This window comes from Anomaloglossus baeobatrachus, chromosome 4 (assembly GCF_048569485.1).
Source record: "Anomaloglossus baeobatrachus isolate aAnoBae1 chromosome 4, aAnoBae1.hap1, whole genome shotgun sequence".
In the NCBI taxonomy this organism is placed as follows: Eukaryota; Metazoa; Chordata; class Amphibia; order Anura; family Aromobatidae; genus Anomaloglossus; species Anomaloglossus baeobatrachus.
In genome coordinates, this window is record NC_134356.1 from 674,203,489 (window position 1) to 674,214,955 (window position 11,467).

The 11,467-nt window shown below is 43.7% G+C and overlaps 1 protein-coding gene across 1 annotated transcript; it reads right to left on the reverse strand.

The window, feature by feature from the left end:
- Positions 1-1,272: 1,272 nt before the first annotated feature.
- On the reverse strand, positions 1,273-9,897 carry LOC142304365 (2-acylglycerol O-acyltransferase 2-B-like). Its single transcript, XM_075346669.1, has 6 exons — positions 9,249-9,897; positions 5,516-5,694; positions 5,019-5,223; positions 4,718-4,892; positions 4,440-4,639; positions 1,273-3,947 (listed from the first exon to the last, which is right to left on the reverse strand). The coding sequence occupies exons 1-6, from the start codon at positions 9,340-9,342 to the stop codon at positions 3,793-3,795; spliced, it is 1,008 nt and encodes a 335-aa protein (XP_075202784.1). The 5' UTR covers positions 9,343-9,897; the 3' UTR covers positions 1,273-3,792.
- Positions 9,898-11,467: the final 1,570 nt, after the last annotated feature.

Here is an 11,467-nt window from a genome sequence, read left to right on the forward strand (position 1 = left end):
CAGTGATTTCCCTGGCCAATCACATCCATGCCAATACAAGACATGGCTGTGATGTGTACGGAAGTGGATGGTTTCTGCAATAGTGTAAACTCGAATAGTTACCGAAAAAAGCATTTATCCATGAGATATTCCACTCAGAATCTCATTCTCTTGAACCATTCTCTTTATATATTGGTGTACACTCCTGTGATGAATTAGTATCACCCGTCACCTTCATATACAGTATATGACGCCTTTTGTGTGTTCTGTTATTTTCCTATGCTATCAGAAATCATCTGTGTCATTATTTGATGTATTTTACCTTCTTTGTAGGAGTTTTTTACTCTATACCCCGTGAGGAAGGTCTATTGAGCGAAACGTTAACGATGAAATAAAATCGTATTCTGCATTCTGATTCATGTTTCGTGATATTTTCTGCTCTGGAGTGATTCCCCTCTACCATATCCACCAAACCTATCCTGAATGTACTCCTATACTCTGTAAATATCGTGCTTTCGCCCCGGCATTGACACTAATAAATTACTGATTAAGTCCTTCCCTATCTCTCCCCGTGACCTCGTGCACTTTGTATTTTGCATGTCCTTCTTCATTGTCCATTGATCGATTCTTACCTCTGGCCCCAGATTACATGAAACAGAGCAGATTATATGGAGCAAATTGTGCTCCAAATGCTCTGATTAAAGGGGCATTTACACTGAAAAATGGCGGCCATTGTGCCCTGAGCCATCTATTCCACATTGTTCATTGCCTATCTGAAGAAGGGTCTGACTGTGTAGACGGGTTATGTCCCCCGATCCGTTGATATTTACTGACCCGCCGTAGTTTTGTGCCGCCAACTGGTTAATGTAAATGGACCCTTAAAGGGGTATTCACACTTCCAAGATCCCAACCTAATATGATGTAGATTAAATAATAATAATAATAATAATAATAATAAAAAAATATCAGCAAATAGAAATTAGGAATGTAGTATAGTTCTTCTGATTCACTATGTCGCTTATCTAATGTTCAGGGCATTGCAGGACCTTAGGTTTCTATGGCTACAATCACACATACTGTATAGGGACAGTTAGTTGCTGGTGTTCGTAACCATGGATACCTAAGGTCCTGCACATGAGATAGCGACATAGTGAATCAGAAAAACTATACTACATTTCTAATTGGAGGCAATTGATAATATTCTTATTATTACACCTACCGTACAACATATTTAAACTTAAAAGATGTAAAATTAAAAACTGACTGAAACAAAAAATACTCAAACACATCTGAAAATAGCTGATGCGACACTTTATTTTCACCGTCACAGAAAAATATCGGATTTTTCTTTTATTTACAAGAATTAAGTAAAAAAAATATTAAAAAATAAGTTGATTTTGTCTTCTTTAGTAGCTTATTTTGGACCCCCGTTGGGCTTTCTGGTGCCAATAGCACCTCTGCGCCACCTTTAGTTATACTCCCAAGCAGTGTCCATGGGCCCCTGATCAGAGGAGCACCACAATCAGTGATAAGGGCACCTCATACCGATATAATTAACCCAAATTAAGTAATGCACCAGGTAAAAGTTTGGATACTCTTGTTATTGCAGTGATTCTGCTTCTTTTTATTGGATTGTGCACATTGTAAATTCAGACTTAAGGCAGCAAAACCATAAAGAGACACGTGTGGGAACTAGGAGTAAAGAAGCACGTGTGGAATAAGCCAGAATCTGTATTAAACCTTGAGTTCCTCACAGTAACTCCCCTACTACTCTGATGACAGCTTAACACCACCTTGGCCTTCTCTCCAGCAGATTCATCAGTCACCTGAGATGGTTTCCAACAGTTTTGAAGGAGTTCGCAGAGGTGCTGAGCTCTTGTTGGCTGTTTTACCTTCACCCTCCAATCCAACTCATCCCAAACCATCTCCGTTGACTTAAAATCAGGTGATTATGGAGGCCATGTCTTCTGACACAGCATCCATCCCTCTCCTTCTTGGTCACACAGCTCTTACATGGCCTGCAGATGTTTTTCATCATTGTCCTTTTGAGTAAAAAACAGATGGGATGGGATGTCAATGCAGAAAACTGTGTTTGTGTATCATTTATGAGGGCCGTTATCTGAGGTGCTGTCAATTTGTGGTTTCTGAGGCTGGTAACTGATGAACTTATCCTCTGCAGCAAAGGTAATTTGTGGCCTTTCATTATTGGGGTGATCCTCATGAAAACCTGTTTCCTCATAACAATTAATGGTTTTAATGACTGCACTTGTGGACATCTTCAAGGTTCTAGTAATTTTTTGGATTGACAGATCTTCTTGTCTTTAAGAGTTAATGGACTGTTGTTCCAATTTACATAGTTGAGATAATATGAACTTATCCTCTGCAGCAAAGGTAATTTGTGACCTTCCTTTCCTGGGGTGATCCTCATGAAAGCTTGTTTTATCATAACATTAATGGTGTTCATGACTGCACTTGTGGACACCTTCAAGATTTTAGAATTTGTTGGGATTGACCTACCCTTTTGTCTTTAAGAATTAATGGACTGTTGTTCCTCTTTATATAGTTGAGAGGATCTTGATACATATTTGGATACTTCAAGTTTCTAGCAATTTTCCAGACTGACTGACCTCTATGTCTTAATATAACAATGGATGGTCATTTCTCGTTACCTCATTGGGTGGTTCTTGCCATATTCTGGCTTAGAACAGTTGTGGAGTAGGTTCAGCACTGTATGAAGCTGAGTACCAACACAAATACCTATCCATTGGAATCTATTCAAAATGATGACCTAATGAAGCTCTTTTAGAGAATGCCGAGGGGTTGAAAAGCTGTGATCAGAGTAAAAGGGGGGTACTGTGAGGAATCTACAGTCTAACACACATTCAGGTTTATTTCACAGGTGTGTATTTACCCCTTGTTTTAATATGTGCTCCTTTGTGTTTTTGCTGCTTTCAGTCTGCATTTACAACATGCACATTTCGATAAGAACAAAGAAAACCAAGGCATGAGCTGGAGCATTCAAGCTTTTGAATGATACTGTATATGATGGACATATTGACCCAAATGTCATGGTATTATGGTAGGAGGCCCGAGACCTTAAAAGCTTACAGGCCCAGATCATGCACAGTCCATTCCTGGGTCACAGTCTAGCAACCACACCATTCCTAGGGTGTGCATTGCATGTTACATTGCCAGGACAACAGTTCTTAAGAAAATTCTATAAGGGAGTTCTTAAGCTCTAGACAAGAGTTCTTGAGTGACTTCAAGACAAGAGGTTTTGAGAAACTCAAAGGTAAGGTCTTGAGAGACTTCTAGAAGAGAGCTATTGCGTTCTAGACAAAAGTTCTTGAGAGATTCCTTGGAGAGTTCTTCAAAATCTCAGAGGAGACATCTTGAGAGACCTCAGAGAGAGGTCTTGAGAAAGTCAGAGTAAACCTTTTGAGAGACTTCTTGGAGAGAGGTCTTGAGTTCTAGAAGAAAATTAGTGAGACTTCTAGACGAGAGGTCTTGAAAAACTCAGAGGAGAAATCTTGAAAGACTCCTAGATGAGAAATTTTCAGTTCTAGAGAAGAGTTCTTGAGAGATGTCTTGGAGAGAGGTCTTGAGAAACTCAGAGGAGACATTGTGAAAGATGTCCATACGTAAGGTCTTGAGAGACTTCTAAATGTGAATTCTTGAGTTCCAGATGGTCATCATCTTAACTGAAGGAAAGTCTTCTTCTACTGCAGTGGACAATGGGATTCTCCAAGGACCTCCCCTTCATAGACTTGCTCAGTAATTTGTATATATCATCTCGGGATCTTCAATACCTCGTCAGAGGAGCACGAGTTGACGCTCTTTTTCAATTCCGTACTTTATTTTATGGGTCTCAAAAAGTTCCTTCAGCTTCTCTACGTAGAGAGCATGGAGGGATGTGATGTCCTCAGGAGACGGAGAAGGGTTTTTCATCACCGGGATAGGGGACCCAACTGAAAAAAGGAGAAGCGATGAAGAGATATGGAGCAGAGCGTCTAATCACTGGAGACCAAACCACAAACTAAATCAACCTGCCCCATTACACTAACCCACAAGTCAACATTCACAGGGTCTGTATGAAGAGGGCAGGAGGAGGTTGCATGCCAGCCAGGTCCTTAAGAAAAGCTTCAACCTTTGTGAAAGTGCAACTCTTAGCTTAGCTTGACAAATGACTAGAAGATGCTGGGACAATGGCACTAAAAGCCACATATGATAATTAGTATATCTCAGGAGAACCTCTGGCAGTATATATCAGTATATTTTCGAGACACATAGGTTGGCACAATAATCTGACAAATGCCAGTGAAAACCTTAAAGATCCTCTCAAAAAATGCAGGTTCCAGGACAACATACTATGGATCTCTGTGGTTGTTTTGCAGCGATGAGGAAAGATCTCAAGGATATCTGAGTCTTTTCTGGTAACGAGATGTAAATATTCCACTTACCCACTGTATAGACCGGTCTCCTGTGGGGAAGTAGGCCCAAGCTGTACTGGAAGACCCCCCGGCCATGGAACAGGGGTATGGCTAGTCCCATAATTTTCTGCAGCTTTTCCTGGGTGCTTCGTAGACGAGATCCCGGAGGATTGCTGACCTGATAGTAGAGGTTGTTCTCTCCGAAGGATAAAACCGGGACCAGGTGAGCCCTGTATAGAAAAACAAGGGGTTTGAGCATCCTAAAAACAGAAGGACATCTCTCTACCATAATGGCCTCGGTGACTCACCCATGGGTCAAGGCCAGTTTAATGAAACCAGTTCTCTTCAGGATTTGTAGGGTCAGTTCTCCGGGTTTTGCATCTAGAGCTTCTGGGGGACCTCCAACTGCTATGACCAGAGCTTGTCCGCCACTCTTCTTAGAGAGGAGGTAGGAGGCGCTTTTCTTGTCAGAGGACACAAGACCTAAAAGGTAGGTGAGATGTAGAAACACAACCTCAAGAGATGGTGAAGAGAGGGGAAAGTATCGGAGGAGCTCGAGATGGACAGGAATCAGATATGGGAAGAGGATGACTGCGGTTCTCTACTTACTCCCACTCATGATATACTCGCGAAAGAACGGCACTCGGAACCAAGCTGGCAGCATGAGGAGGTGAGGAGTGAGGCCTGGGAAGAGACTGGAAAATCCCGTTCCTTCAGTGCAAAAATTTCCAAAAGCTCCGACCACAAGAACCCCGTGAGGGTGGAATCCTAAGATGTAATTGTGTTGAGGGTCGAGAGGGGCCGTCCGGACCAGCTGTAAGACAGATCGCAGAGAGGGGAGTCAGACACGTGCTAATTATTCCCTGTGTATAAATTATTATCAGAGTTTCAATTTTTCTGGGCAGCAGTTTGTGCTCCAGAGCAGCATTCACTATAGAAACTGCAGACTGGAAGTTACACTTGGAATGGTAGAGAGGTAAAGATAGATGGATGGATGGATGGATGGATGGATGGGTGAATGGATAGATAGATAGATAGATAGATAGATAGATAGATAGATAGTCAGACATATACTGTAGGTCTTTGTTGGCTCTGGTCCTACTCACTTTGATAGGGAAGTAATTGGCAAAATACTTCCATACAGTCCAGCTCCGCACCCACTCCGACCTCCGGCCGCCGGTGGATGGGGTGTCCCAGTCTATATACAGCCATGCGGAGTAGAGGACAGCCAGGGCCCAATATTGGGAGAAAACCAGGAGGACATAGAGGACCAAACAGCACTGTGCTGAAAAGCAGGAGAGAAGGTATAAGGAGACGCTCAATGCCCAGCCTCTGCCCCTGCATCCATCCTACATATACAGAGCAAAGGGAGGCCCCCTTCCAAATGTGAGACCGGGGTCCCAACAGTGTGTTCAATATGGCTGGAGGAGACTACCAGGTTCAGATTATGGTCACTGCACTTTACCAGCACTCCGTGAGGTCAGGAGGGGTACTGCAAGTACTACGCCAGAAAAAGAGACCTCACAGAGGGGTAAGAGACAAGTGGACAAGTGGGAAGGGACAGGAGAGAGTAATCAAAGTAGGATAGAAAACAGAGAGAGAAATAGTGATGGGAGAGAAGAAAAAGAGAGAAAGATGGGAAAGAAAGAAAGAAAGAAAGAAAGAAAGAAAGAAAGAAAGAAAGAAAGAAAGAAAGAAAGAAAGAGAGGAAAGGAATGTGAGAAATAAAACAGAGGGATGAGAGAGAAATGAGAAAAAGAAACCAATGGGGATGAGAGAGAAAGTGAGAGATGACAGACGGAAGAGACAGAGAGGAAAGAGAGGGATTAGAGAGGGGAAGAGAAAGATGGGATAATGAGAGAGAAGTGTCAGGTGAAGGAGGAATACGAGATAGAAAGGAAAGAAAGTGATGGGCGAGTGAGAGAAAAAAGAGAGTGATAGAGGTGACAAAAAAAGATATGAGAGAAGCGAGAACAAGAGACTGATAGAGGGATAAAAGAGAGAGATCAGGAAGGGAAAAAGAGGGATGAGAGCAAGGAAGGAAAGTGAGAGAGCGAGGGATAGAAATGAGAGAGAAAAAGTGAGAAATGAAGGGGAATAGAGGTGAGAGAGGGAATGAGCAAGACAGAAAGAAAAAAGAGTGAGACAGAGAAAGATGGGGCTAGAGGTGAAAAAAGAGAGTGAGTGGAAGAAAGAATAGATAAAAGTAAGAGAGAAAGATGTAAGAGATATAAAAGAGATCACACGGGAGGAAAGATAAAAGAAAGAGTAGAAAAAGAGTGATATAGAAGGAGGGGTAGGAGAAAGAGGAAACGTGAGAGACAGAGAGTCTGTGTATGAGAGGGAAATGATGAGAGGAGAGAAGAGAGAAACTGGAGAGTGAGCTATGAGAACGAGGGATAGAGAAGACAGAGAAAAAGAGATAGAAATATGAGAGAAAGGGATAGAGATGAGAGAAAGAGGGATAGAGATAAGAAAGAGGGATAGAGATAATAAAGAGAGAAAGCAATACAAAAGAGAGAGAGGGATAGAGATAAGAGAGAGAAAGCAATACAGAAGAGAAAGGGATAGAGATAAAGAAAGAGGGATAAAGATAAGAGAGAAAGAAAGAGGGGATAGAGATAAGAAATAGAGAGAAAGAGAGGATAGAGATAAGAAATAGAGAGAAAGAGAGGATAGAGATAAGAAATAGAGAGAAAGAGAGGATAGAGATAAGAAATAGAGAGAAAGAGAGGATAGAGATAAGAAATGGAGAGAAATAGAGGATAGAGATAAGAAATAGAGAGAAAGAGAGGATAGAGATAAGAAATAGAGAGAAAGAGAGGATAGAGATAAGAAATAGAGAGAAAGAGAGGATAGAGATAAGAAATAGAGAGAAAGAGAGGATAGAGATAAGAAAGAGAGAGAAAGAGAGGATAGAGATAAGAAATGGAGAGAAAGAGAGGATAGAGATAAGAAATGGAGATAAAGAGAGGATAGAGATAAGAAATGGAGAGAAAGAGAGGATAGAGATAAGAAATAGAGAGAAAGAGAGGATAGAGATAAGAAATAGAGAGAAAGAGAGGATAGAAATAAGAAATAGAGAGAAAGAGAGGATAGAGATAAGAAAGAGAGAAAGCGATACAAAAGAGAGAGAAAGGGATACAGATGAGAGAAAGAGGGATAGCGCTAAAGAGAGAATGAGGGCTACAGATAAGAAAGAGAGAAAGCGATACAGAATAGAGAGAAAGAGAGGATAGAGATAAGAAATAGAGAGAAAGAGGGATAGAGATAAGAAAGAGGGATACATAAGAGAGAGAAAGAGGGATAGAGATAAGAAATATATATATATATATATATATATATATATATATATATATATCTGGGAGGGTACATATATATCTGGGGGGGCACAGGATGGAAGGCATATATATCAGGATGGGGTACACATATACCAGGAAGGGGCTCAGGATGGGAAACATACAGTATATACCAGTATGCTCCCAGGATCGGGGAAATGTATGCCAGGAAGGGGCCCAGAATGACGGACATATATACTAGGAAAAGGCCCAGGATAGGGGACATATATTCTAGGATGAGGGACATATGCAATGATGGGGAACATATATACTAGAAAATATATACCAGAAATGGAACTAGGATGATGTATACATAGATATCAGGATGGGGGATATATATACCAGGAAAGGGCCCAGAATGAGGGACATATATACCAGGAAGAGGCCCAGGATGGGGGACATATATTCCAGGATGAGAGACATATACAAGGATGGGGAACATATATAATAGAAAATATATACCAGAAAAAGGCCTAGGAGGATGCATATATAGATATCAGTATGGGTGGACATATATACCAGGAAGGGGCCCAGGATGAGGGACATCTTTTCCTGGAATAGGCCCATGATGGAGGCCGTATATTATAGGATGGGGACATATATACAAGAAAGAGGCTCAGTATGTTGGACATATATATGAGGAGGGGGCCCAGAATGGGAGACTTATACAGTATACCAGGATGTGAGACATATACCAGGAAGGGGGACATATATATCAGTATGGGACAAGGTTTGAGACATATATATTATTCCAGGACTGGAGACAGATATATCAGGAAGGGGCCCAGAATGGAAGACATATATAGCAAGATGGAGGACATGTATACAAGGATGGGAGACATTTATACCAAGACGGGGACATATATACCAGGATGGGGGACATACAGTATATACCAGAATAAGAGTCATATATACCAGAATGGGCCCAAGATGGGAGACATATATACTAGGATGTGGGACATATATACTAAGAAGGGGCCCTGACATTAGTACAGGATGGGGGACATTACTACATAATGGTGAAGAGAGGGCAACATGTATGTCTTTATAGGATTTAGAAAGGAATAAAGAGGGATAGAGATAAGGAAGATTGACAGAGGAAAAAAGAAGCGATAGAGAAGAGGGGAAAAGGAATGATATCGGGGAGAGAGAGAGTAAATATTAGTGGATGAGACTGAGGGAGAGTTAGAGAGTGATAGAGATGAGCGAGGGAGAAAATGAAAGTGAAAGGAAGAGAGAGTAAGAAAGATGAAACAGAGATGTGAGAAGAGAGCGCCCTCTGTGGCCGGACCTGGTATTATCAGTAGAGCTGTACATAGCGGCAGTACGTCTGGTGTTATCGGGGGTATTAGGATGGGCACTGTCCTATCCATAGTGGCCACTCTCTAATGTACCCATAATGCATTGCTCTATTCCACAGTTTCCCCAACAGAGTGAAGAATTGTGATTGCAGCTCTGGATGTAACTCCAGCACAATACAGAAGTATAATGGAGAACTCACCCAGAGCCAGGAAGGAGAAGGTCCACTGCAGCACGGCCGCCGTCTGCAGCCTCCGGTCCAGGGGAACGTGCAAAGGGGCAAACTGGATCCACATGATGAGGAGGGGATCAGAGAGGACAGGCGAGGAGGGGATCAGAGACGACAGGCGAGGAGTGGATCAGAGAGGACAGGCGAGGAGGGGATCAGAGAGGACAGGCGAGGAGTGGATCAGAGAGGACAGGCGAGGAGGGGATCAGAGAGGACAGGCGAGGAGGGGATCAGAGAGGACAGGCGAGGAGGGGATCAGAGAGGACAGGCGAGGAGTGGATCAGAGAGGACAGGCGAGGAGGGGATCAGAGAGGACAGGCGAGGAGGGGATCAGAGAGGACAGGCGAGGAGGGGATCAGAGAGGACAGGCGAGGAGTGGATCAGAGAGGACAGGCGAGGAGGGGATCAGAGAGGACAGGCGAGGAGGGGATCAGAGAGGACAGGCGAGGAGGGGATCAGAGAGGACAGGCAAGGAGGGGATCAGAGAGGACAGGCGAGGAGGGGATCAGAGAGGACAGGCGAGGAGGGGATCAGAGAGGACAGGCGAGGAGTGGATCAGAGAGGACAGGCGAGGAGTGGATCAGAGAGGACAGGCGAGGAGTGGATCAGAGAGGACAGGCAAGGAGAGGATCAGAGAGTATATAGCTGTGCACCACTCCCCGGGGGCCCCGTCTGTCTGAGACACAAGGGCCAAAGGCTACACGGACGCCCCCTCCAGACACCACCGCCGCCTTGGCCGGAGCCACCACTTAGGGTTTGAGAAATAATTGGCACAAGACAGAGCCAAGAGGGGACAGTGCAGACAGAAATTATGTAAGAGATTTCACAGACCCACAAGAACGGGAAGAAAGTCACAGAAAAGGTCAGAAAGCCATAAAATAAAGTGTACAGGAAAATCCCACTAATCCTAATCTCCGTAATCCGGTGTGGAGCCTGACAGGGCGATGTGGCATAATCCTCAACAAAATGAAGGCTAATTGAGCAGGTAAAAGTGCTCAGCCCAGGCCCCGCGCCCCTGCAATGCCCCGTCCTCAACACACCGGCTTTTTTTTGCTGAAAGATGGAAAACAAAAAACTTGCATAAATGATATCCAGGAGGTAATGGCGGCTCTAGCTGCATCTGATTGTTCTTTTTTATTAATATCTGTCTTTCCTTGACCAAATTGAAATTGTGTCAAATTTTGAGGAACAATTTCACTCCGTCATTTTGCAGAAGATCGCATCTGCTAGCAATGGGTCACATGAGCTGGGGTGCAACTGCCAGAGCTTCCCTATACAGCCCCACAGCTATCAGATCACATGGTAAAGAGCAGCCAATCAGAAGGGACTATCACAGCCAGTATAAAAGCCGAGGCAGGGCATGCAGCAGCTGTCTTGTGGGGAATCTGGATAGTGAGGGACGTCCCAGCTCACAGATTACCAAGATATCGAGAAAGCCCTAAAATACTGAATAAACTGTACAGATAGTGTGTGACAGCTCAGCAGTGAGGAAGACTACACTGTGCACAGAATTATCAGGCAGTGAGTGTTGTCACCAGATCATCGTTTTTCTGTAGCTTTCCACCTCCGAGCTGAATGCTGATTGGATGGAGCAGATCAGGTGGTGTGTATTTGTGTAATGAGGGGGGCATGGCCTCAGAATACAACGTCCTTTACCAGGGTGAAGAATTATTAGGCATCCTGTTTAACTCAGGCAAAATGTTCCAAAAAGAGATGAACCTGAACACCACTGAGCAAGACACAGAAGTACAAGATGTCCAGTGTTCAGAGATACAGCCGAGGTGAGGAGGCTGAACATGACCACCACTGAGCAAGATACAGAAGTACAAGGTTTTCAGTGTTCAGAGACATGGCTGAGGTGAGGAGGCTGAACCTGACCACCACTGAGCAAGACACAGGAGTACAAGGTGTTCAGTGCTCAGAGACACAGCCGAGGTGAGGAGGCTGAACCCGACCACCACTGAGCAAGACACAGAAGTACAAGGTGATCAGTGTTCAGAGACATGGCTGAGGTGAGGAGGCTGAACATGACCACCACTGAGCAAGACACAGAAGTACAAGATGTCCAGTGTTCAGAGATACAGCCGAGGTGAGGAGGCTGAACATGACCACCACTGAGCAAGATACAGAAGTACAAAGTTTTCAGTGTTCAGAGACACAGCCGAGGTGAGGAGGCTGAACATGACCACCAC

What these genes read in the sequence shown, in the direction of transcription:
- LOC142304365 (XM_075346669.1), bottom strand. Translation starts at nt 9,342, where the DNA reads ATGTGGATCCAGTTTGCCCCTTTGCACGTTCCCCTGGACCGGAGGCTG. An exon ending in CTTCTCCTTCCTGGCTCTGG is followed by an intron (nt 5,695 to 9,248) that starts GTGAGTTCTCCA and finishes CCTGCTTTTCAG; the next exon opens with CACAGTGCTGTTTGGTCCTC. An exon ending in CCAATTACTTCCCTATCAAA is followed by an intron (nt 5,224 to 5,515) that starts GTGAGTAGGACC and finishes TCTGTCTTACAG; the next exon opens with CTGGTCCGGACGGCCCCTCT.